This window comes from Bos taurus, chromosome 17 (assembly GCF_002263795.3).
Source record: "Bos taurus isolate L1 Dominette 01449 registration number 42190680 breed Hereford chromosome 17, ARS-UCD2.0, whole genome shotgun sequence".
Lineage (NCBI taxonomy): Eukaryota > Metazoa > Chordata > Mammalia > Artiodactyla > Bovidae > Bos > Bos taurus.
The window spans coordinates 40,713,202-40,740,956 of NC_037344.1; the positions used below are offsets into that span (position 1 = coordinate 40,713,202).

Here is a 27,755-nt window from a genome sequence, read left to right on the forward strand (position 1 = left end):
TTTTATCCTTTAAAACAAAAAGAATAAAAATACAAAAAATATTTGCATAAAATCTTAAAAAACACAGAAGGTAATAAAAGTACTTTGGGAACTGTTTGTGGGGCTGAACATATAAGGGAAAAAACAAACCATGGTGTCTATTCAAAGTCAGTCCATTCAATTAGAGTTCAGATCCCAGTTTTTCCATCCATCTGCCCCTCATGACTTGCCCTCCAAACTTCTCCCTTATCTGAACACAGATGACATTCATTTTCCATGCCACTGAGGTAGAACCGACTTAACCATTATCTCCTTTTATCATCATAGATGTGAGCCACATTTCAATATAATCACAGGATCCTGAACTAGACCCTCTCATCTCCTTCTGAGCCTGTAGAAGGCTGTTGCACGCAGTGTGGAGGTGATGTCTGAGAGAGGAATTCTATCTCTAGAACCCGAGACAATTTGCAAGCATTACATTGGGTCTTTCAATGTACTACTTTGTGCTTGAAAAATAATATCCTAAGCAGGCTATATTTTGACCTTTACTTGATTTGAAAGCACTGTATGCTACACTTCAGTTTCTTTTTTAAAGAGGAGAAGAACACACATTTTCCCAGAGATCATCAAAATGGAAAATAACCTCCAAATCTTGCAGCAAATCCAGAAACCATATGTTAAAATCCGAGTAGCTGAAATGAATCTTGACTAAAATCGATTCCATTAGTATGTTGAAGATCATATGAAAATATTGAAATAGTCCTTTATTTCTTTTAGTTTCCAGGGCCCTTCTAATTCACCACTTACAATGACAAAGTAAGATCAAATCTAATGAAAGGAAATTTATACTTTAAGATGGGATGAGAAAGCTTAAGCATAAAATTCTGTCTGTGTCTGTCTGGGCTTTCTCCATCTTCAACACAAAGTGTGCACCTGCCTTTTACTTTAATCAGAGCTTCTCAAAGATGAGGGCACTTGCTTGACCATAAAGATCAATTTCTTTCTTTCTTCTCATGCTAGTGATGTATTAATAACTTCTTAAAAGAGTAACATTCTTTCCCAGCTCTGCAGGGGGTCATGGTGACTCGCTGTTCACTTTGTACTATGCTTCCCTAGATTATGTATCCTTGGTGAACTTTATGTGAAATGTCAGTATGTCATTTTGATGTACATCCTTTGTCTTAAAAGTGCCTTCAACTTTTAACAGGTGGAATTGTTCTCAGAGCTTCAGAGAGTGGGTCTCCCGGGTTATAATGTTCAGTTTGGCTCAGATAAAATTTCCTTTTTTTCCTTCTTAACTTGATTTTTCATTGTATTTCCACCAACCAATCTATGTACCAATATCTACCACAGTCCGTTTCTTTTTATAGTCTAAAGTAGAAACACAGGTATTGAGTTCACTTATGAAGTAAAATGACTTTTTCCTCTCACCATTCTGGCTTGCCCCTGCATATATACTATCATTTCTTTTGCTGTGGTCCTTGATGTAAATGATGGGCACAAATGTAGATCCATAGAGAATTCCAGATATCACTGCGAGACTGCAGCCCCTTAAAAAACAAATACATTTCTATTCATCTTGGCCCAAAGCAATATTTCTGCCACACATAAATGGAATCATATCTAAAGCATGCTTCAAAATGTAAATCACAAGGCATCACGTAGCAATTACCCATCTATCTCAATCGGGGTGATGAGCAAAAGTCCCAGGAATGCCCTGCAGCATCCAGGTACCTTGCTGGGACACAGCTTCAGCCCTTCGCTATCTAACGGTGGAAGGACATGATTTACAGACACTGTAAAGGATTATTATTATAAATTGTCATTACATAGGTGAGAATATTGCCATCATCGTCTACAAGTGACATGAAAAAAACAAGGCTCTCTAACTACATTAGGACTTCACTGGTGGCTTGGTGGTAAAGAATCTGCCTGCAGTGCAGGAGACTCAGGTTCGATCCCTGAGTGAGGAAGATCCCCTGTAGGAGGAAATGGCAACCCACTCCAGTATTCTTGGCAGGGAAATCCCATGGACAGAGGAGCCTGGAGGGTTACAGTCCATGGGGTCCCAAAAAGTTGGACCATCCTGGGTGACTTGTAGAATCTTAGTTCCCCAGACCAGGAATTGAACCTGGGTCCACAGCAGCAAAAGCGCCAAGTCTTAACCAATGGACTGCCAGGAAATTCCTTAATAAAATAATTTGAATATTTCAGATAAAACATTACTTTTGTAAAAAGAAAATGTTTTGCCTTAAGCAGTAGAATCATGTTGGACCTTCATACTTGGGCTATATCTGCATGAAGCAACAGTCTTCATTGACTTTGGTGGGAGATGATTAATATTTTAGAACAGTCCCTTTAGCTTAACATAAAGGAGAATGGCATGAAACAGGAAAGAGTTTTAGGCAAAAACCATTACTTTCTAAGCTTAAAAATAAATTCTTAAAGTCTATTTTAGTGGTGCTTGGAGGAATATGAGACTGTAGGTACTCACAAGACCAATAAGCTCTGTTCATGATGGAAACCTCTACATAATGGTAAAGACCATGAATCCTGGAGGAGGGTCCCAAACAGATCAGACTAATGGACTAGGCTCTCCAATGAGACAACTGAAAGAGTGCTTAACAAATATTCCCTTAATGAAGGCGATGCTTCGTGAAGAACGTTTTGTTGGAGAGATCTATTTTATTTCAAAGCAAAAATAACATTTCTTTCTTCCAATGCCTATAGGTTAGTTCATTCTTTCATTCATTTAATTGATCCAAATATTTTTTGAGCATCTATTATGTGCCCCGCACTGCTACTTTCCACTGTGAAGACAGTGTATATACTAACAGAGGACATGCTTTCTGTTCTTAAAGTATCACCACATAAAGTCTAAAACAGCCCTCAATTGAAAAATGCAAGCTACATACTACTACGTATTCATATTTCTTATATAAACATATAAAGGTTCATACATAAAACATATCATTCTCATATTTCTTTGCTAGCCCCCTAAACCCCTAAATATAGAAGCTATTGTTGAGCCTAAGTCTCTCACTCTTTACAGAGACAGCACAGGGGTGGGGACTAAGACCTACATGGACACAAAATATTCTACCATATTTGACAATAAATACCTCAGGATTATAAAACTCTTGATGCATGAGTGGAGGGATTCCTAGGGCACAGTGGTCATCTTGGCTAGAGATGTGGATTGCCTAATTCGACAGTGATTGCTGGGAGCATATTGGTTGCCACACTCTGTGGCCTGTACTTTTCCTTTACTTTGCTTTTTTTTTTTTAATCTTTCCTTTTTCTTTAGGCATGAAAGTCCTGCAAAATGAGATTGCTTCTGTGAGTGACTTATTGACTAGAAACACTGCAGGGGCTTAGGAATTCCTTGAAGCACTGAGACCAAGGCCCTCTGTGCTGTAAAATTCAGCAAGGGACCAGAAAGTCTACCATGAAGTTAGGAAGTCAAAGCTTGTGTTACCATTTCTATCTTGAGCTCAAATGGATACAACTCTACTCTGCTTATCCTTGCTGTAACCATATATGAAACAGAATAACAGAACCTCTTCTTACACTAAGTGGCTTTGTGCTGTGGAAAGTTTATCCACCCAGGAACAGTCAGGATCAGGATCTTGAGTTTTGTTAATCACCTAGTGAAAACATTGGCAAAAACCAAAAGAAAAACAGCAGTCAATTAATAGCCACACTGGTGACAAGATTTTCAGTGTTTTTCTCTTCTGTCTCAGATACACTTTAAAATAAAACCATGCCACCCTGCATTCTGATTCTGTGGGCATCACTAGACTCACATGTTTCCAATTCTGTTTCTGTTTTACTCAGAATGGTCTGGTCTCTTTTAAAATGTTTTTCACAGTTTAATAAATGGCTACTTTGATACACCTATCAAAACTAATGAGGTTATTAGTGCTTGCATTTTATTTGCAAGTTTTAATAATCTGTCAGAGGATGAGATGGCTGGATGGCATCACTGACTCGATGGACATAAGTTTGGGTAAACTCTGGGAGTTGGTGATGGACATGGAGATCTGGCGTGCTGTGACTCATGAGGTCTCAAAGAGTTGGACATGACTGAGCGACTGAACTGAACTGAACTGAATAATCTGTCAAGAAATTAGATCTTAAGACTCTTCTACTATGGAGTACTTAAGATCAACAGGCATATTTTTACCCAGATTTTTAAAAACTAAATTGGTTGCTTAAACATTTCCAGCCTTGTTTCAAGATTAGCTCATATTCTAACTTCGGAAAAATTCTGCCCAAGTTCATAATATTTCTATCAAAGTAATCATCTTTGTCTCTTAGCTGAGGTTTCCTTGATGCTATACTCCTAATAGTAAAAGATGAGATTAGAACTGAATTCTTTGTTATGTGCTAGGTCAAGCTTTCTTCTGACAACTATGCTTTCTTCTCCCATGAGGACCTCCGGATGTATGGCTGCATCACAATCAAGACTTTATGCAACTTTAATCTTAGTTGGCCTACTGCCAGCTTGATGGAAAACTCTAAGGCAATTAGACTCCTATGTAGCTTTCCCCAAGTTGCATTTATTTCCTCCCCTCCTCCACTGTTTGAAGGGAGGTTGGTTAGGAGGTATCTGGAACACTAAAGTAGACAGGGACACCAAACACCTTCCCCCCATCTCACTTCTCCATCCTCTCTAAAGAGTTCCCTGATTAGAGATGCCCGTGGATGAATACATCTCTTTCCTCTTACACCTAAGCTACTTACTATTTAACTTGACTCCCCTGGTGACTCAGATGGTAAAGAATCTGCCTGTAATGCAGGAGACCCAGGTTTGATCCCTGGGTTGGGAAGATCCCCTGGAGAAGGAAATGGCAACCCACTCCAGTATTCTTGCCTGGAGAATCCCACGGACAGAAGAGCCTGGTGGGGGCTACAGTCCACGTGGTCACAAAGAGTCAGACACAAGTGAGTGACTAACATACTTAATGTCAATTTAACTAAGGTTTCTGTCACCTTAGTTGAGAAGAGTTTTGATATGGGAAAGATAAAAGGGGGAAGAAAGATTAATTTTGAAGTAAGGCTTAAAGGCTGTGCCTTCCAGGGGGGCATTGCCTGAATGTGGGGGTGGGATGCGGGATTGAGGCTAGCTTGCTAGCACTGGGCCCTGGCAGGTGGACAAGATACGTGACATAGGAGGACAGGAGTCTGTGCTCATGGCCATTGGGGTCCTGAAATCGCTCCTGTAAGGTGGAACTACTGGGACTGGTGCTGTGTGGGCTGTCTTGGAAAGACTGTCCCTGCTTAATCTAGGTTTGCTATGTTCAGACTCATTTAGCTTCTTTAAGGTCAAAACACAGACTCCTTACATAGTTCCTGTCTTCACCTTTGAGTGGAAGAGATAGGGCAGAAAAATGAGAAGAAATCCAAGTCTAATTCCTATATTCATACGACCTGATTTACCTTTTCATTAACTTCCTCTGATCGGTTACCTGCTGCCCTCCCTGGAGTTATTAAAACCTCCTCCCTCCTCCTTTCCAAGTAATTTTCATCTTCCTCTAAGTATTTAGAATTGCTATACCATGGCATCCTTAAGTTATTAAAAATATGGGCTTGTATGAACATCTACTAGGAATCTACCATTAATAAAAACAACCAGACCTCTATATTCGTTGAGAAATTTTACTGTGGAAATATGGATTGACTGCTACATAAACCTACCCATGAAAATATGCTAAGATATTTCAGATAGCCTTGATTTAACAACATGCCCCACCATCCTCTCATCTGAGTTCAAATCCATGCAGTTTCCTTTTATCCTAATTTCATGTTTCAGATCAAGGTGGTTCTCATTCTGTACTCACATGCTCTGATATCAGTGGTGTGGTGTCCACAGAATATGTGTTATTTGGTATTTCACTTTTGATGAACAAAAATATGAAAGCACTGTAAAGAAAACAAATTTTAGTGACATTTATCATAACCCTGGTTCACATTAAGATGCCTGCATTTGAAGGGAAACAGAGCTAAAATGAAGACCTAATGGTATTGCTTCCAAACTGCCTTTGCAGAGATCCTGCCATTTCTCCAGCACTGACATTCTCTTTGATGTCTCTCCTCAACCTTAATTTCAACAGTTTAAAAGCTGAACTCATAAGCTTCCCTCCCAAATCAGCTCTTTCTGCCAGTTTTCTTGTTTCAGTCAATGACCCTATCCTTCTTTTTATTCCTGCTTAGTGCTGGAATCACATGGTAAGAAAAATACAAATGAAAACTACATTGAAATATATGTCTCACCTATTCTATTGACAAAACCCCCAAAGCTTAACATGCTTGAGCAACCTGGAGGAGAAAAGCACCACTGATATGAGTGCAGACTGTGTGACCCCAGGGAGCAGACTCTGCGGCCAGGTACTAAGGGCACAGGTGTGTCCACTCCTGCCCTTACGAATCCTGCTCCAGGCCCTATAACACAGGCACAGCCACACTCAGGTGAGCTGATCTTCATGGGCATGCGATGGAATACAACACAGCCATAAAAAAGGAATGAGGATACCCTCTATGTTCTGATATGGAAAGACCTCCAGACTATATTTTAAGAGATAAAAACACATGTAGACCTAATGATTTATTTTTCCCTTGAACCTCTCTCTCCTAATTTACTAACTATTCATGTCCAGCATCTTTGTAATAAATACCTCAATGACCTTGACTTTTAAACTATGCAGAAATGTTAAAATGTGTTAAAGTATTTAATTAACTGAAGGAACGTCACAACTCTAGTATTCTTTTGCTTTCTTTTTTTAAAACATTTGCATGGCTCAAAAGTGAAAGCAATACAAGAAGTTTTCAATGCACACATGAGACTGAAATAGTATAGATCGCTGGGTGCAGACAAAGGCATCCAGATATGCTGCTGCTGCTGCTGCTGCTAAGTCGCTTCAGTCGTGTCCGACTCTGTGCGACCCCATAGGCGGCAGCCCACCAGGCTCCCCCGTCCCTGGGATTCTCCAGGCAAGAACACTGGAGTGGGTTGCCATTTCCTTCTCCAATGCATGAAAATGGAAAGTGAAAGGGAAGTCGCTCAGTCGTGTCTGACTCTTAGTGACCCCATGGACTGCAGCCTACCAGGCTCCTCCAACCATGGGATTCTCCAGGCAAGAGTACTGGAGTGGGGTGCCATTGCCTTCTCCACCAGATATGCTATTATTTGTATAAAAATTAAAAATGTCTAGTGGTTTCCTTACTTCAGTCTCTTGTTTGCTTTATACACTTAACCGGCTCCATACTCCATCCCATAGGAAATTCAAGTTTCCTTTTGATTTTTTAAAAATGTATTTATTTATTTATCTTTGGCTGTGCTGGGTCTTTGTTGTTGTGTGTGGGTTTTCTCTAGTTGCGGCGAGTGAGAGATACTCTTGCTAGTGGTGCTGTGTGGGTTTCTCATTGCAGTGGCTTCTCTTGTTGCAGAGCACAGGCCCTAGGTACGTGGCTTCAGTAGTTTTGACGCATAGGCTTATTTGCCCTCTGGCATGTAGGATCTTCCCAGACCACAGATGGCATCGTGTCCCTTGCACTGGCAAGCAGATTCTTAACCAATGAACTGCCTGGGAAGTCCTCCTTTTATTGCTCTCTACTTCATGCCACACCCAACCTTCCTGAACATAACTCCCCATGGACTTCTTTCTCTGGCCAGCCCCTGCTCCAAGCTTTCATGTCTTGCTTGCCAGCTTTCCTTAGCTGGGCATACCATATTCTCGCCTCTTCTCCAAACTACAGAAGAGGTGACTACTGACTGTGAGATGGGAGCTCTCCCCAGGCCAATCCTCCCCAAATCCTCCTCTTTTCTCAATTCCTGCAACACTGAGAACCGTCATCACACAATCCAGACCATTTTCCATGCAATCTTTTTTCTCTAAAGATGTTCCAATTCCATAGAAAATTGAATAGGAACCACATTTTCTATCTCTTTCAAGGTCCTCAAAGTACTTGTCTATCTTAATTGTTAAATATGTAAACATGTGTGTGTGCTCATATATATGTTAATTCGCAAAGCTAATATTAGACACTACCTTTGCATTTTCTCCTCAAAATTACCATGAAAACTTTCTACTTTGTATAGACCAGTCTGTTTTCTAATAACAATAGAGAATGATATTTTAGAAATACTTGAAGGAGCTTCGGATCCGCCATCTGTGGTGGAACCACCGCCAAGGTGCAGATTTACGTGGAGACCCTGATGGGGAAGACCATCACTCTCAGGTCGAGCCCTCGGATACCATAGAAAATGTAAAGGTCAAGGTCCAGGATAAGGAAGGAATTCCTCCTGACCAGAAAGGACTGATCTTTGCTGGGAGGCAACTGAAAGATGGATGTACTTTGTCTGACTATAGCATTCAAAAGGAGTCCACTCTTCATCTTGTGTTGCGACTTCGTGGTGGTGCTAAGAAAAGGAAGAAGTCTTACACCGCTCCCAAGAAGAACAAGCATAAGAGAAAGAAGGTTAAGCTGGCTGTTCTGAAATACTATAAGGTAGATGAGAATGGCAAAATCAATCGCCTTCGCTGGGAGTGTCCCTCACATGAATGTGGTGCTGGAATTTTTATGGCCAGTCATTTCGGCAGACATTATTGCGGCAAATGTTGTCTGACCTATTGTTTCAACAAACCAGAAAACAAGTAATTGTATATTGGTTAATAAAGATATGAGCTAACATTAAAAAAATACTTGAAGGATCCAGAGAAAAGTCCTTGAACGCTTCGTCAAACACCTGTACGACTTTCCAACAAATCAGTTAACCTCACTGACCTTCAACTGTTTTCATCTAAAAAATGGGGAGAGACCCGCTTTACAGAGCTGTGATGAGCAACTGTCCTCCGATAATTATGTTTTGGTCTATACTTCTCATAGTGTACAATTATAGTCTTTAATAATTAAAAACAATTCAAAAAAATGGTCACAAAATTCTCAAGGTACTTTTTGGCACATGATAAAAGCTCAAAATATGTTAATCAATTGAGAACCTTAGCTATAAACTGGATGGAAGAGAAGGGTGCGGAGCATATGAAAGAAATCAAGACTAAGTCAGTCATCTGAGCCTGTGTGACTAGACACAAAATGGGTAAGTCAGAAAGAAGAATCCCAGCTAAGTCAGGTCAAGAGAGGATGTGGTGGCACTAAGTTAGGGCAAGGTAATGAGACATATCATATATGTCAATATATTAATATGAACATAAAGGTAAATAGATCACATGGTCTTCTGGGTTATAGATGCAAAGAACTTGGTGCAGTTTGTCAAACACAAAGTTCCATGAGAAAGTCTAGAAATCTTGTCAAAAGCATGGGAAGCAAAAAAAGAAAAAGAAAAAAAAATCAATTATATTACAGGCAAGGGTGCTTTTCTACATTTTCAACCTTTCCAATTTCCGTAGATCTGCAACTTTCTATTAGGAAAACTCACGTGTGTGTGTGTTTACACTGACAATGGATTTCGACAAGCGTTTGTTCTGAGTCAAGCACTGTCTGAGAGTGATGGTGAGGGAGATGGTATACAAAGAGGAGACTTTGTCCTTTAGGATCCCATGGTTTAAGGATAAAGACGGTTGTGTGAATAATACAAAACACACCTGGGGGATGTGGATAATATCAATAGAGGAAGTGCAAAATACAGTAAGAATTTAGGAAGAAGAAAATATCATCAGATGGGAAATCTTACCTGAAATTTCAGAGTGGCCAATGAAGCAGAAGAAAGGGCTTTTGGGGTTGAGGGAAGTGCCACATATGCTGTGATAAGTAATTCCAGGTCAATGAGGTGACAACACAGGAGAAACCATGCTAGGAAGAAGCACTAGATCTGTAACTATGGGGGACATGCCAGACTAATGAGACAGATTTATTTTGAATCCAGTGGTGAGCCTTCAGAGGTTCTTAAATAGAAGAATGATGTCCTGATTTGAGAGCAGATACAAGCAAGTCATTCTGACAAAGGAAAGAACAGAACTAGGGAAATGAGATGCGAGATTTTTACAACTGTATACAGGTGAGTAGATAGAAAGGGGCCAAGGCAAAGGAGCGGAGGAAGTTGTGAAACATTCAAAAAGAATTTTACAAGAATTCTAAAAACAATTAGTTATGGGGGGTTATAAAGGAAAAAAAAATAAGAAGCCTGCAGTTTCTGAATTTGGATGACTGTGACTAATATCTTCCATGCAGAGAAGAAATGCAAGAAGAGAAATCAGTTTTCAGGGAAGGCTAAAGTAAGAGAAGTATTTATTTTTTTTAATAGTACTTTTTAAATTAATTTATTTATTTGGACATACATGATGTGGGAATCTTAGCTCCCTGACCAGGGACTGAACCGGTGCACCCTGCATTGGAAGAACAGTGTTAACCGCTGGACCACCAGGGAAGCCCTAAGAAAAGTAATTCTGATTGCAAATGTTGAAGGCAAAGAAAAAGGAACCAACAGCCCAGGGTTTGCACAGTCCTGGCCTTGTTCCTGACCTGGCAGGGTCCCCTTCCACAGGTCACCCCACCTGAAATGCAACAGGAGGTGCCCGGAGAGCATCTACCTTAAGATGACTAGCCTGCTCCACAGTTCCATGTAAGGGCCATGGCTCTGAAGAAGGTAACGGCTGGAGTCCAAGGCCTGGGTTTCCTCACAGCACCATTCTCCAGGGAAAACAAGTTAAGAAAGTAAAGAATGGAGACAGATTCAAGGATAATCCAGAGCCTGCTTTTAACTGAAAAGGAACTCTGTCTTTTGATGAATTCTGACTCCAGGATCTTCACTAAAGCATGTCTAAGAGAGTGTCTTGAATTTTGTTTCTTGTCATCAGTTCCACTTCTATCCTGAACCATGGAGCCTAGAAGACTGAAAACTATGTTTACCCAAACTTTGCGCTTCATTTTGGCTTTGTCAGCGGGAGACACATGAATAAGGCAAAAGTAGGGAGGTGCTATATTGCCTTCGTGGGGGCTCCAGTGGTGGCGGTAGCCCAGGGCAGGGGAGTCTGTCCCCACAGCGCCAGCAGGAACAGGGGCTCTGGGGCTTCTGGTGAGGCCACTTTCCTCCCTTTGCTCCTTTGGTCCTTGCAACACTTTTGTCAACAATTTCCTCTGTTAAATCCTCTGCTGCTTAGGATGCCTGGAGTGGTCAGAATGTGGAAAGTGACTAATCCTTACAATAGATATCATGTAGGAAAAACGTAATGCTAGACATGGCCTAAGCAACCGTTTAGACATGATGGTCAGGAGGACTGAAGCAATCACTGCAATTTTAAAAGAAAGCAACATCTTAAACCAAGAGGACCATATGTCAAGTTTCCTTATACTGACCATGAGACTCCAAGGTATTTCAGTGAATTCCACTCAGAATAAACTAATTTATAAATTTCTCTTACGAAAGCATAAAATTTTTTAATAAACAGAACCTTTAATTAAACAGAGGGAAAGGAAATTTCTCACACCCTGTGAGGATGGTAGAGCCAACAGAAAGAAAAAGGCACCTCTTCCTTCCTGTCCAGGACTCAGTCAGGGAAAATCCATGCACTCCTTGCTTACTGTAGCCTTCCCAGCTTCCTTCTCCCCTCTATAGAGTTCTCCTCCCTTTGCTGTGGGAGATTGGTACTGGCTTGTCATGGCTGCAGACCCCGAATGGCAATTCTCTGTGATCCCGAATAAACCCATTTTGGCTGGGGACTATCTGGCCGTGTAGTATTTATTTTAGGTCAACAAAAGAGAGCGAGGATGCACCACAAGCAGAGACCATTGCATCTCCCTGCCTCAGATCAAGCTGTAGGCCAAACTGGGAGACTCCCCAGGCACTCTGACTAGCTGACTGCAGGGATGGACACCACAGGTCCAAAGAGGAAAGAGTAATTGAGCATGGAACAGTTACTAACAAAAGAATGACTACTGTAATTAAAATTATCCAACATATAGAGTCTTAGCTATGTGTCTAACATATTTTATTTCATTTAATGCTCAAAATGTCATATAAGGCTGGTGCAATTATTATCCACACTTTATCCCCAGACAAGAAACCAAGATTTAGGGACATTAAGGTCACACAGGTGGAAATGGTAAATCATGAGTAATCTGTCATTTCAAAGAATGTACACTTTCTAAAGAAGAAGGAATATGGAAAAGAAACAATGTCTGATGGACTGGCTAAATTGGTCTTAAATTACCATTAAGTCAAGATAAACGCATGCCACATTCCAATCCTTGGGAGTAAAGAAATGGTTTTTGAGAAAGCTATTCAAAGCTCGAATGCTATGTGAATTATACAAAAGGCACAAAATTGCCTCTAACCAAAAATGTCAAGAATCTGCTATTGTAGAATAATCTATGTTATTTCCTCTCTGATTGGCCTGGAACCACTCTCGAAGGCAACATTTCAGTGACAAAGAGATTGTTCCTGAATGTGACTGGGGAAAAGTCATCACCACAGGAGGAAGAGAAATATAGTGTTTTTTCCCTGAAGAATAAAAAAGTACTAAAATCTTCGCAGGCAGTGTTATCCATTATGTGAGGTGCTGACAGGAAATATAGACGGAGTCTAGAGAGGAGAAGGGAGTGAATCAAAGGTGACCTAATTCAGCAATGACTTTTATGGACTGAACGCTGCCATGCAGAGACTCAGTCACTTTCACCCTCGTTCATACGGTGACTGTAACTAGACATCCCCAAAGAGGCAGCCACAGGAGTGTGTGTTGTTCATACGGTGACTACAACTAGATCCCCAAAGAGGCAGCTACAGGAGTGTATGTTGTCACAGGTGAGAGTGTGCTTAACTGAGCAGGCTGAGGAGACGGGAGTGAGGCCATGGGAAAGCGGAAACCGAGTGGCAAAGAATCCATAAGAAATGAGAAGAGCATGCCAGTAGCTATTTCAGAGCCATAGGAAACCAGCACAACCCTGATTCGTATAGGATTTTCTAGTTTGCGAAATACTGGGTTGGCCTAAAAGTTCATTTGGGTTTTTCCATAAGCGCATACAGAAAAATTCGAATGAACTTTCTGGCCAACTCAATACTTTAACTACCATTTGATCCTCATTTATGAGCCATGTTTTAGGACTTTCTGAATATTACAGATAATGAAAGTGAGCTTGACAACAGCTGAACAGTTTCTTGGGGTCTCAGAGCTTTCTAGCTGTGAAGCTGGGGCTCCGGACCCCAGAGCTGGCATTTTCTATCCTCTGAAGTCATCATGGCTGTCAATGTAAATGAAGGATCTGAGGAAAAAATCATGCTGATTGATGAGATGTGGATGTAAAACAACGTAAACACATCAGGATCTTTAAAAATGGTTTTTGATGTTGGGAAGAAGAATTAAATGATTATAAATGGCCGTGTACCTTACTACAGACAGCCCAGCTCCAATATAATTGAGCACTGGTTTTGCCACTTCTTCTGCATCCATTCCAAACCAGCCAAACCTGGAAATGGAGAAAGTCACATCAAAGTCGATGTTGCACTGTTTGCAGAGGCATGGATGGACCTAGAGACTGTCATACAGAGTGAAGTGAGTCAGAAGGTAATATACCATAAAATATCGCATATTAATGCATATGTGGAATCTAGAGAAACAATACAGATGAACTTATTTGCAAAGCAGAAATAGAGACACAGGTGTAGAGAACAAACCTATGGACACCAAGGGGTGGAAGCGGGGTGGGATGAATTGGGAGACTGGGACTGATGTATATATAACTACTAGGTATAACACAGGTAACTAACGAGAACCTACTGTATACAGCACAGGGAACTCTACTCAGTGCTTTATAATAACCTCTATGGGAAAACCATCTAAAAAAAGTGGATATATGTGTATGTATAACTGATTCACTTTTCTGTACAGCAGAAACCAACACAACATTATGAAACAACTATATTCCAATAAAATAAATAAATAAATTGTAAAAAAAAAAAAAAGCAGATATTTTTGAATATGTGTGCATCACACTATTTAAGGCCATGGACTCAAGATCAGATTCCTGATTCAAACCCTAGGTCCATGATTTATTAACTGTGACTTGGATAAGTTAACTACCTTTATTGTGTCTCAACTTTTCATGTTTAAAATGGGGATAATTATATCTATAATTATACCTAATATACAAGTTTCTTATGAAGATTAAATGAGTCAGTATATATAAAAGTACTTGTCTAAAAGAAAACTCCCTTTCACTTTAAGACTAAGAGATAAAGAAGAAAAAATAGGTTAAGTGGCTAACTGAATGCTGATAAATTGACTGCAATTTTGTACAGAATTTGAAATAAACTTCAGTGACTATTTGGTTAAAGATCTCTACTCTTTGGCATCGCTTTAAATTCTGTTTTTAATCCCTTGATCTTGCAGTGACTATTACCAATAATCACTGTGAACCATCCAAGGATGAGAAAAATGGAGGCAAGAAGAAGAAAACAGCACTTGTACAAGGCAGACTGGGGGCGGAGAAAGGACAGGAAAGAATGTCTTGGAGGTTAGTTTGCTTCATTATAACTGAGGTTGCTGTAGTGCTTTGAGTAGGAAGAGGAGCTGGAAAAGTAAGGTTAGAATAAAATCCTCCTTCTATTTATCATCCCAAACTCAACTGGAATATTCATCTTAATGCTGACAGAGGATGGTACAGTCCAACAGGACTTCTCTAATGCTCCATGGCTATTCCATGGTTGCACAGGGCAGCTTCTAACCAGATACAGTGATGGAGCACTTGAGATGTGGCCAGGACCACTGAGGAACTGAATGCTTAATTTTATCACATTTTAATGAATTTAAATATACACAGCCACATGTTTTGTGGCAACCCCATCTGACAGCTCAACTCTAGAGCTGAGGGGTTGGCTAACTTTCCCATAAAGAGCAAGAGAGTAGATATTTTAGGCTTTGTGGACTGGATGGCCTCTGGTAACTGCTCACCCCTGCCTTTATGGATTAAAAGCAGCCATGCTGTAAATGTTCCTAAAATGGATGTGTTTGGCTGTGTGTCAATAATATTTATTTACAAAGTGGAAGCTGGGCAATGATTTGCTGACCCTGGCTCAGACCCTACAGGGAAGAATATAGGCTCTAGAACTATTAGACCTGGGTTTGAACTCGGCTCATTAGCTCCGCGACCTTCAACAAGCCACTCATCTTTTTGTGTGTCAGTTATCTTCTAAGACAGCACCTACCTCATTTGTTTGTGGAAATAAGATTAGAATGATGATGTGTACAACATGTGAAACAAAACAGTCACACTCAGAAAAGGAAAATAAATATCAATGCCCTTTCTCTCTCCCTATTTCATTCTCTAAAGAAAATTATTTATCTTGGTTGGTGTGTTAGATCACTTCTTTAGAATTAAGGCAAATAATTCAACGTAGCACAAGTTACGTGTGTATCTTACAAGAAGTGACCTTTCTGAGGGCAGGAATCAGCGTTTACCTTACACAGAATGTGAGTGAAGAGAATCTGAGTTGAAAACACCCTGTTTTGTGTTACCTTGAGCTTGCCCATCCAGTTAAGGCATTAAATGATCCCCAGATTAAGATTCCAAGGCCCAAACCAATGGTTTTGATAATTGGGACAACAGCTATGTTACCTGTAGGTGAAATATAAAGAAGAAAGGTGTTATTTTTCAATACAGAAAAATCTATTTGTAAATTAAATTAGTTTTAATTTCAGATGAAGCTTATGGGATTTGGACAAACTTAGTAAAGCTTAATTCCTCATTTTAAAAATAAAACAACCAATGTTTGGCATTAACCTCATGATTATGATTACTAAAAGAGCCAGGCTTAGGGCAAAATCCTACAAAGAAAATGTTAAGTTAGCTCTTTGCCTAACTGCACCAATGTTCTTCATCTTTAGTGCAGGTCTCCATTACGACTTTTTTGCAGAAGTTGGTCAATGATAAAATTAATGGTGACCATCCTCTTAGACTGGAACTAGACCACCTATCAGCAGATGTCCTTGGCTCATATGGCTCCAGACTTTGCTCTCTCATGCTCATTTACTTGTCTTTTGGATTGCCCCACCCAGCGCTTTGTGCTCTTGAGGGTCACTCAGGACCAAATTCACAGTCATTTTTTTTTTTCCAGTTCCTGACCTGCTATCTGACTCAGTCAATATCCTCTTGACAGGTTTTCTCTCTTGGTTTTCAAGATGCCTTCATCATCAGCTTCCCTCCTGTTCCTCTTATTCTTTGGCTGTTCTTTCTCATCATACCATCTGCATAGAGGAACCCTCTAAAAATTATCCCTAAAGTACACTCCTCCTCTTGCTATATTCTTTGGGCATTTGACTAGTTTCATGATTTCAGCTATCAGCTAGAGACACATGCTTCCAGCACTAGCCTGGACCTTCTCCAGAGCTTTAGTGCCAGTAAGAGATTACCGACCAGATGTCCCCCATTGTGGGAATATTAGGAACTTTAAACTAAAAAGGTTCCAAGCTGAAGTCATTTTCCCTCTCATCCATGTTCTTTTCCCTTTTCTCCTCATCCATTTCAATGATACTGTCACTCTCCTAATCACCTACAATAATATCTCTACATCACTGTTAACTCTTCCCCTTCCTCTACTAACCATATCCAGTCAGCTACTGTGCCCTACACTGTGAGATGGTTAGATAGCATCACTACATCAATGGACATGAGTCTGAGCAAACTCCAGGAGATAGTGGAAGACCCAGGAGCCTGGTGGGCTGCAGTTCATGGAGTCCCAAAGAGTCAGACACAACTTAGCAACCAAAGAAAAATACTGTGACCCACATCATCCCAGTCTGCAGCAGTTCTCAAATTAAACTTTTCCCACCAACTCCTTGGACCATAAAGAAGCCTGAGGGCCAAAGGACTGATGCTTTTGAACTGTGGTATTGGAGAAGACCCTTGACAGTTCCCTGGACTGCAAGGAGATCAAACCAATCCATCCTAAAGGAAATCAATTCTGAATAGTCATTGGAAGGACTGATGCTGAAGCTCCAATACTTTGGCCACCTGATGCTAAGAGCTTGACTCATTAGAAAAGACCCTGATGCTGGGAAAGATTGAAGGCGGGAGAGGAAGGGGACAACAGAGGATGAGATGGTTGGATGGCATCACCGACTCAACGGACATGAGTTTGTGTAAACTCCAGGAGATAGTGAAGGACAGGGAAGCCTGGCATGCTGCAGTCCATGGGGTCACAAACAGTCAGACACAACTGAATGACTGAACAACAACAACCAACTCCTGGTGTGAACAGCCGTGTGAATATAAATACTGAAGTGGTTGTCCAGATCTGCAGGATGAATGACTGGTCTCTCTGTTCCCCTCTCCTATTCAAAATGATGATCACAATCATACTAAAGTATACATGAGGTATAATAATTACAACTCTAGTGCAAATTTAACTCTTTTATCCTCCAACTCATCATCTTCACTAAATCACTTAATTCTGTAGAGATTCAAATTAAGTAGGTGCCCAATAAATTTTTAACATTTAAACATCTATTTGCTTTTAATCAAATTACCTCTAGAGATCCTTGATTTTCTTTGTTAAAGAAAAGAAAACTCCCCCAGGGATATATTAATAGAAGAAAAATATTACTGATAGGCCAAGCAAAGGCATAAACTGTAGCTATAAAATTTCAGGCAATAGTGATAAGGCAACAGAAGGAAGATTTTTGTTTGTTTTTGTTTTTCTGCCAGTGCTTTTGAAATGATACTGTGTTTGTGTTTGTCTACTTCTAAGCACAAGTCTTAAAAATGCTATTAGTAGAGAGGATTATTTAATAAGTATTTTCTGATAAACATGCTAGAGAAAGGGCAGAGCACTTATGCTTGAACAAATAGCAAGTGAAACATTTTTCCTATAATAATTTTATATAATAATATAAATATAATAATTTTGCTATAATAATTTTCTAGCAGGAACAAGAAAGAAATCATTAAAAGGAAAGAGTAAGGAAAAATATCTGAGTCAAAAATATGAACCAAAAATATTTATGGAGCATATAAATGAAAGAAATGAAATCATTAATTTCTAGTATCTATTGCCATTTCCTTCTATTATGATCATAGTATCAAATGATTAAAGGATAAGTTGTATCATACATTACCTGTTGCCCAAATGCAGCCCCCAACCATTGCAAAAGGCCAAAATTTAGGGCAATGTAGTATCAGATTTACCACCAAGGCAACCAACCATATGGCAGCACAAAGTACCCACTGGAGAAACATTCCTAGAAATAAAAAAAATCAGTGTCAGGGGCTCAACCTGATATAAGAAAATTAGTGCTTAGGAATATCAATGAGATATTATAATAACAGTCACAATTTTTTGAATACCTATATTCCAGATGCTTTACACCTCTATTATAACACCTGTAACTACTATGCATCATAATTAACCCTAGTTCAAAGACAGAGAAAACAAATCTGAGATGAAGCAACTTGTCCAAATAGCTAACAGTTTGTAAAACTAGAATTCCTCACTTGGCTCCAAGGCTTGTTCTACATTGTGCATTCCTGCTTAACAGGGATCAAGAATTTTCTGCCAAAGAGTAAGGGCAAGACCAAGTCAATATATTTTTATTCAGATGTCATACTTAGTGCCATTCCTGACCAAAGAGAATGGCATTAAGAATTTCAGAATAGCACAATAGTACTTTGAACCATTGGAGATCATATGAGTCACTCTGAGATAAACATAAAGTCCTTTATGGCCACGTGTAGGATCCATGAACTTGGAGTCCAGTGTCTGTTGTGAGGCAGACATTCCAGACCTGAGAATTAGCCTTTCTACTCCCCTTCCTATGCTCTTGGCCGCTGTCTGTCAGTTACTGGAAGGTCATGTGGTGATATGGGGTATATCTGTACCTTTCTGAGGCTCCGAAAGAAGGTTCAGGGATTAAAAGGACACAGAAACATCAACCTTGGAAGAAATACTAAGGTTGTTATAACTCAACATTATTTATAGCACTTTAGACTCTACAGGAAGATTTTTGCGTATTTCTACTCGGTCTCATGGTGGAGGAGAGAAAAACATCTGTTAACCTCTAAAATTAGGAACACAGAGATGAAAGGGCACTTCATTTTACAAGTCATTCATTTTACAAACGAGAAACTGAGAACAAACGAACTGATCAGGCTTCCCGGGATCACATGGTTCTTCTAAACCCCGAAAGCCAGGTCCTCTACCCTTTAGCATCTTTTTGTTCTTCTTTTAGTACTTTTTATTCCTGTTCTGACTCCAGTGGGAAAAAGAAGAAAGGCTATGGAAGGAAAGGATTTGCGACTCTATTGTCCAGGTAGTATAAAGACATGAGAAATTGGGGTGATAACACAATGCTTCTCACCAGACTTTCACCATAACATCTCTATTCCTTTTCCTGGCTTTAACAGGAAAAGCAAGTGGATAAAAACAAGTATTACTTCTCCTTCCTTGAATTCACATTACAGTCAATTCTATGAAAATGTGACATGTATGTTTCAAAAATCACTGCACTAGGTAAAATAATGTGATAAAACCCACAGAGCTCATGAGGGAAATGGGACTAAGGACAGAACACTTGAAAACTTCATTAAAAAAAAGGTATTAAAAAAGATAGGAAGGCTTCCCTGATGGTTCAGTACTAAAGAATCTGCCTGCCAATGCAAGAGACACAGGTCTGATCCCTGGTCCAGGAAGACCCCACATGCTTTGGAACAATTTAGCCGGTGTTCCATAGCTATTGCGGAGAAGGCAATGGCACCCTACTCCAGTACTCTTGCCTGGAAAATCCCATGGACAGAGGAGCCTGGTGGGCTGAAGTCCATGGGGTCGCTAAGAGTCGGACACGACTGAGCGACTTCCCTTTCACTTTTCACTTTCATGCATTGGAGAAGGAAATGGCAACCCACTCCAGTGTTCTTGCCTGGAGAATCCCAGGGACGGGGAGCCTGGTGGGCTGCCGTCTATGGGGTTGCACAGTGTTGGACACGACTGAAGCGACTTAGCAGCAGCAGCAGCAGCAGCCACAACTATTGAGACTGTGCTCTAGGGCCCCAAAGCTGCAAATACCGAAGCCTGCACACCCTGGAGCCTGTGCTCCACAAAAGGAGAACACTGCAATGAGAAGTGCTCGCACCGCAACAAGGAGTAGCTCCCACTGCTGCAACTATAGAAAAACCCACCCAGCAGCAAAGACCCAGTGCTGTCAAAAATAAATAGATAAAATTATTTTTTAAAAAAGAAAGCCTAACAAAAAATGGTAGTATAGCTTTATACTGGTTAAGTGGTTAAGAAATTCACAAATTCTGTAATAAATATGGCACTTTACCTTGTAAAACACATGAAGTTTACTTAAGCAAATGAGTGTGAAAAGTGTTGTAACCCATGAATTACTGCAAAGGTTGGGAAGGTTTGAACACCAGATGTGGATGGGTGTGGTGGTTTGGGGCAGAGGGTGTGAGCACATTTTGTGCATTGCTATGCACCTTTATCCATCTGGCTGCAGTTTTCTATGTTCACATAAGGTGTGTCAGTCAAAATTGTGTATGAGCAAGCACAAAATTTGTGTTATGAGCAAACTGCTTCCTCTTATATCATGTGTTTTGGTTTTAAAAAGCAAGTATTATTACAGAACTGATTAACTTTCTTCCTTTGTAAACATAACTTTTGTCACTGTAGTTGTTTAGCTCCTCTGTCCACAGGATTCTCCAGGCAAGAAGACTGCAGTGGGTTGCCATTTCCTTCTTCAGTGGATTTTCTCGGACCAGGGGTTGAATCTGCATCTACTGCCTTGGCAGATGGATTCTTTACCACTGAGACACCAGGGAAGCCCATAAACATAGCAGGTGTGGCTAAAAAGCTTCCTTCATCCTAGCTTTACCATGAAACAGAATATTAAGGTTATCCTATACTGACTGGCTGGAGAAGGCAATGGCACCCCACTCCAGTACTCTTGCCTGGAAAATCCCATGGACAGAGGAGCCTGGTGGGCTGCAGTCCATGGGGTTGCTAAGAGTCAGACATGACTGAGCGACTTCCCTTTCACTTTTCACTTTAATGCATTGGAGAAGGAAAAGGCAACCCACTCCAGTGTTCTTGCCTGGAGAATCCCAGGGATGGGGGGAGCCTGGTGGGCTGCCGTCTATGGGGTCGCACAGAGTTGGACACGACTGAAGCGACTTAGCAGCAGCAGCAGCAGCATACTGACTAGCATCACTGACTCGATGGATGTGAGTCTGAGTGAACTCTGGGAGATGGTGATGGACAGGGAGGCCTGGTGTGCTGCAGTTCATGGGGTCGCAAAGAGTCGGACACGACTGAGCGACTGAACCTCACTGAACTGAACTGATACTGACTAGCACATAGATAACCTGGCATGGGCATTATCAACTGCTTTAAGCTCTATTCACTTGGCATCTGGCACAGCAAAATTCATTTTTACAGTTATCATTTAAAGAAGACCTAAACAGTGAACTTCATATTTAAAATGAACTTAAGGTTAACAATGAAGAAAACATAATTACCATCGCCAGTCTCATATTTTTTAAGTGGTACAAAGTTTGAGCCGAACAAAACAATGGCTACAATAGAAGCGATGAAACCAGTGGTGAGATCTGTGGCATTACTGCTCATGGCTCTGGTGCTGCCCAAGGGCAAGCTGATTCACTTTTGACTTGATCTTCTTTTCAAGAACTTCTGAAATAAAAGAAACAAAAATGAAATAATTAAGAAGTTGTGAATCTGTGAGCAAGTTATGATCAATACATGATACTATTAAGTTTTTCAAAAGTATGGTAAGATTCCTTCATCTAGATTAAAAACTTAGGACATTATGAATTTATGTCCACACCCCACATTAATTCATTTTCTTCTTTTATTTTGCCAACAAATATTTTCTGACTACTGACCTAAATAAAAATCAAACAGAAAAAACAAGCAAACTTTGTCTTCAGAGTTTGAAAAACCTAACTTCTTCCAAGATCCGGCTACAATTTGTATGATATTTTAGAGAAATTCTGTGTGGGTAGACTGGTATAATGAAGATTTGTGGACCAAAATTCTATTCATTTCAATTGGGTCTTGTGACAATTAAGTGACAGAGCACATGTGAAGACAGAAGGTACTATCAGTACCTTCTGAGCACAAGCTCTTCTGCTATTTGAAATACAAGCTTAAGGGCATATTTAAGTTGTATTGTTGCTACATACTCAGGATCCCCTAGAGGTAAAGTCATTGTTCTTCATCAGTAGCACCCTTTCAGTGTGTAATAGTTCAAATAGTTCAGTTCATGAAACTATCTTTTGTGACTTAAAAAAAAAAAAAACCCACCAGACACATAGAAGAATCTCCTACAGACCTCTTCAACAATCTCCTAAATCTCTTGAAGGTGGCCAACACGGTGGAGTGGGAAGACTCTGAACTCACTTCCTCTCATGGACACACCAAACTCACAATTATTTACAGAGAAACTATCAATGAAAGTGACCTGAATACTAACAGAAACAATCTTCTACAACTAAAGAAATAAAGAAGGAACCACAAGGGGATTTCCTGGTGGTCCAGTGGTTAAAACTCTGTGCTTCCACTGCAGGGGGCATGGGTTTGATCCTTGGTCAGGAAACTAAGATCCCACATACCATGAAGTGCAGCAAAAAAAAAAAAAGAACCCAACAGGGATGGGAGGAAGGGTGGAGACACAGTAGAGTTGAGACCCATACCTGTTTGTAGGTGACCAAAAAAGAGTATGATAATCATAACTGCTGGGATTCTGCCAAGGTGAGGGGCCCAAGTCCCACACTGGGCTCCCCAGATTGAGGCTCCTGCATGGGGAAGAGGACTCCATGCTTTGGAGAGGACCCTTCCAGCTTTGAGGGCCAGAGAGACTTACATTTGGGAAACCCAGAGGGCTGCAGAAAACACAGACTCTGCTCTTAAGAGGACAGACACAAAATCTCACATGGTCCAAGACCAAAAGCAGAGGTTGTCGTATGAAAGGAGCTGGCTCAGACCCCTTGCTAGTCTTAAAAAGTTGCCTGGTGAGGAAGGAGGCAACTAACACTCTGGGGAATGCAGATGTTGACAACAGCCATTTTGGGGACTTCAGTCTGCCTGGAAGATGCTGGAAAGCATCATTTTGAAATCCTTCCACTAACCCAGCCTCACTCAAAGGCCTGCTGGCACCATTCCTGTGATGACCCAGGCCAAGCAACCAGCAAGGCAGGGACATAGCCTAACCCACTAGCAGACCAGTAGCAGCCACAGGTAGGCCCCTGCTTAGTCCTCAGTATTCCCAGGACTTGACCCTGCCTAGTGACACCAGCACTGGGACCACCAGGACCTGGCCCTGCCCACTGGCAAGTCCTGACTAGCTCCAGAACCTCCTGGCTTGCAGCTAGCTACCACAGGACTTGACTCAGCATTAGGGGGTCCTAGAGCTAGTCCTAGCCCACCAGTAGAACATGTGAGATTTTGCATTCACCTTTTAAAAGCAAAGTCTATTTCCACCAGCGCAGAACACTGGCTCCATGACCTCCTGGTCCATTTCAGTCAGCTGCGTTAGGACCTGGTCTCACCAACCAGCAGGTGGGCAGCAGCCCTGGGATGACCTGGGCCCCATAGTCCAGCCATGCTGGGACTTGGCCCCTCGTACCAGTGGCTAGCAGTCTATGCACTAGGCAGGGCCGCAAGCAACTGATTTGAGGGCCAGCCACACCTAGCAGTGTACCCACAGTAGTTGGCTCCAACACAACAGAAGGGCTCATGCATCCATATAGGGGGCACCACTAGAGCTCTGGTGATCAGAGAGGAGTGTCATGCTGGGATGCATAGGGATGTCTACTATTTATGGCTACTTCTCCAAGATCAGAAAATATAGCCAACTTACCTAATACGGAGTAACAAAAACAAAGAACTGGAAAAGTGAGGTGACAGAGGAATAGTTTCAAAATAAAAAAACAAGATAAAACTAAACAAGAAAAGCTAAGTGAAGTGAAGAAAAAATTTACCCAATGAAGAGTTCAGGTAATGATCATAAAGATACTCAAGGAACTTAAGAATGGATGAAACAATAGGAATTTTAACAGTGAGCTAGAAAATCTGAAGAACCAAAGAGAGGTGGAGAATACAACAATTGATATAAAAAGTACACTAGAGAAAAATAACAGTTGATAATTAGATGTTACATGGGAAGGGATCAGCTAACTGGAAGACAGAGTAGTGGAAATCACCAAAGCTGAACAGAAAGAAAAAATTTAGAAAACTAAGGATAGTTTAAGAGATCCTTGGGACAACATCAAGCATCTAACATTCACATTGGGCTCGGTCACTTCAGTCGTGTCTGACTCTTTGCAACGTTATAGACTGTAGACCCTCAGGCTCCTCTGTCCATGGGATTCTCCAAGCAAGAATACTGGAGGGGGTTGCCATGCCATCCTTTAGGGGATCTTCCTGACCTAGGAATCAAACCCACACCTCTTATGTCTCCTGCATTGCAGGCAGCTTCTTTACCTCTGAGCTACCAGAGAAGCCCAGTACTCACATTAAGCGGTGCCAGAATGAGAAGACAGAGAAAAAGGGTAGGAAAAGTTATTTGAAAAAATAAAAGTTGAAATTTACAAACAGCTCACGTAGCTCAATATGAAAAAAAAAATCAAAAAAGTGGGCAGAATACCTATAATATGATCCAGCAATCCTGGGCAGAGAAAAATGTGGTTCAAAAGTATACAGGCACTGCAATGTTCACTAAAACACTATTTACAAAAGTCAAGATATGGAGGCAACCACCAACAAATGAAAGGATAAAGAAGACGTGATATGTATACACAAAGGAAGATTACTCAGCCATAATAAGAATGAAATAATGCATTTGCAGCAACATGGATGGACCTGGAGATTATCATACTAAGTGAAGTAAGTCAGACAAAGACAAATATCATACGGTATTCCTTATATATTCAATCTAAAAAAAAACTGATACAAATGAGCTTATTTACAAAACAGAAAGAGACTCACAGACTTAGAGAACAAACTTATAGTTACCAAGGGAGGAAGGTGGAAGAGGAGGAATAGTTAGGGAGTTTGAGATTGATAGGTATACATTGCTCTCTTTAAAATAGATAACCAACAAGGGCCTACTGTAAAAAAAAAATAAAGAATAATAATAATAGCTGAAACTTTCTACAACCTTGGAAAAGAAACAGAAATCCAGATCCAGTAAGCAAAAACATCCCAAACAAGATCAATTCAGAGAGGTCCACACTAAGACACAGTAAAAATTAAAGATAGAGAATATTAAAAGCAGCAAGGAAAAAGCAAGTAGTTACATACAAGAGAACTCCCATAAGACTGTCAGCTAACTTTTCAGCAGGAACTTTGCAGGCCACAGGGAGTGGCATGATATATTTTAAGTGATGAAACCAAGACGGCTTTATTCCAGGGATGCAAGGATATGTCAATATCTGCAAATCAATCAGCATGATACACGACATTAACAAATTGAAGCATAAAAACCATGATCATCTCAATAGATGCAGAAAAAGTTTTTGACAAAATTCAATATCCATTTATGATAAAAAAAACTCTCAAGAAAGTGGATAGAGAAGGAGCAAATCTTAACATAATAACAGCCATATATGATGAACCTGGGGCTTCTCTGGTGGCTCAATGTTAAAGATCCGCCTGCCAGAGCAGGCGACACAAGAGATTCAAGTTTGATCCCTGGGTCACAAAGATCCCCTGGAGAAGGAAATGGCAACCCACTCCAGTATTATTGTCTGGAAAATTCCACAGATAGAGAAGCCTGGTGGGCTATAGTCCATGGGATTGCAAAGAGTTGAACACGACTGAGCACACCTACACACTCAACTAGGTGGTGGTATGTGCAGCAGGCATGGGCATGAGGAGCCTACGGCTAATACCACTCAACGGTGAAAACCTGAAATCATTTCCTTTAAGAATAGGAGCAAGACAAAAGATGCCCCCTGTCATCCCTTTTATTGAATGCAGTATTGGAAGTCCTAGCCCTGGCATTGTGGACAAAAAAAGAAATAAAGGGAATACAAATTGGAAAGAAAGATGTAAAACTGTCACTGTTTGCAGATTACATGATAATATCTATGCTGCTGCTGCTGCTGCTGCTAAGTTGCTTCAGTTGTGTCCGACTGTGCGACCCTATGGACAGCAGCCCACCAGGCTTCTCTGTCCATGGGATATTCTAGGCAAGAATACTGGAGTGGGTTGCCGTTTCCTTCTCTAAAAATGCATCAAAAACGTGAGAACTAGTATATGAATTCAGTAAAGCTGCAGGGTACAAAATTAAAATATAGAAACTTGTTGCGTTTCTGTACACTAGTAATGAACTATCAGAGAGAGAAATTAATTAAACAATCCCATTTACAATAGCATCAAAAAGAATAAAATCTCTGGGAATAAATTTAACCACAGAGGTTAAAGATCTGTACTTGGAAAACTATAAGACACTGATAAAATTGAAGATGACACAAACAGAAGTATATACCATGCTCATGTATTAAAAGACTTAATGTTGTTAAAATGACCATACTACCCTGTGCAATCTACAAATTTCATACAATTCCTGTCAAAACAGCATGGCATTTTTCACAGAAGTGGAACAAATAATTGTAAATGTGTATGGAAACACAAAAGACCACAAATAGCCAAAATGATCTTGAGAAAGAACAAAGTTTGAGTTATTATGCTCCCTGATTTCATACCACTAAGCTACAGTAATCAAAACCATATGGTATAGGCACAAAACTGGCATACAGATCAATGGAACAGAATAGAGAGCCCAGAAATAAATCTACAAACACATAGTAAACTAATTTATGACAAAGGAGGCAAGAATATACAATGGGGAAAAGAAAACCTTTTTGATAAATGGTGTTGGGTAAACTGGACAGCTACATGAAAAAGAAATATCAAATAATGGTGTTGTGTACCTGGAAATAATAGTGATATAAGTCAACAAAGCCAGTGGAGGTGATGGAATTCCAGTTGAGCTATTTCAAATCCTGAAAGATGATGCTGTGAAAGTGCTGCACCCAATATGCCAGCAAATTTGGAAAACTCAGCAGTGGCCACAGGACTGGAAAAGGTCAGTTTTCATTCCAATCCCAAAGAAAGGTAATGCCAAAGAATGCTCAAATTATCGCACAATTGCACTCATCTCGCACGCTAGTAAAGTAATGCTCAAAATTCTCCAAGCCAGGCTTCAGTAATACGTGAACCGTGAACTTCCAGATGTTCAAGCTGGTTTTAGAAAAGGCAGAGGAACCAGAGATCAAATTGCCAACATCTGCTCGATCATGGAAAAAGCAAGAAAGTTCCAGAAAAAGATCTATTTCTGCTTTACTGACTATGTCAAAGCCTTTGACTGTGTGGATCATAAAAAACTGTGGAAAATTCTGAAAGAGATGGGAATACCAGACCACCTGACCTGCCTCTTGAGAAACGTATATGCAGGTCAGGAAGCAACAGTTAGAACTGGACATGGAACAACAGACTGGTTCCAAATAGGAAAAGGAGTACATCAAGACTGTATATTGTCACCCTGCTTATTTAACTTCTATGCAGATACATCATGAGAAACGCTGGGCTGGAAGAAGCACAAGCTGGAATCAAGATTGCTGGGAGAAATATCAATAACCTCAGATATGCAGATGACACCACCCTTATGGCAGAAAGTGAAGAGGAACTAAAAAGCCTCTTGATGAAAGTGAAAGAGGAGGGTGAAAAAGTTGGCTTAAAGCTCAACATTCAGAAAACAAAGATCATGGCATCTGGTCCCATCACTTCATGGGAAATAGATGGGGAA

At 40.5% G+C, this 27,755-nt stretch overlaps 1 protein-coding gene and 1 pseudogene across 8 annotated transcripts in view; one reads left to right on the top strand and one right to left on the bottom strand.

The window, feature by feature from the left end:
- TMEM144 (transmembrane protein 144) overlaps nucleotides 1–27,755 on the bottom strand; it is a 69,053-nt gene that overhangs the window by 17,885 nt on the left and 23,413 nt on the right. For all 8 annotated transcript variants that reach the window (XM_024977206.2, XM_059875977.1, XM_024977207.2 and 5 more), the window contains 7 exon segments: nucleotides 21,445–21,616; nucleotides 18,048–18,170; nucleotides 15,450–15,549; nucleotides 13,321–13,401; nucleotides 5,823–5,904; nucleotides 3,550–3,626; nucleotides 1,411–1,529 (listed from right to left, as the gene is read on the bottom strand). In XM_024977206.2, coding sequence (XP_024832974.1) covers nucleotides 1,411–1,529; nucleotides 3,550–3,626; nucleotides 5,823–5,904; nucleotides 13,321–13,401; nucleotides 15,450–15,549; nucleotides 18,048–18,170; nucleotides 21,445–21,553 — 691 coding nt within the window. In that variant the 5' untranslated portion in view covers nucleotides 21,554–21,616.
- On the top strand, nucleotides 6,164–8,682 carry LOC107133288 (ubiquitin-ribosomal protein eS31 fusion protein-like; annotated as a pseudogene).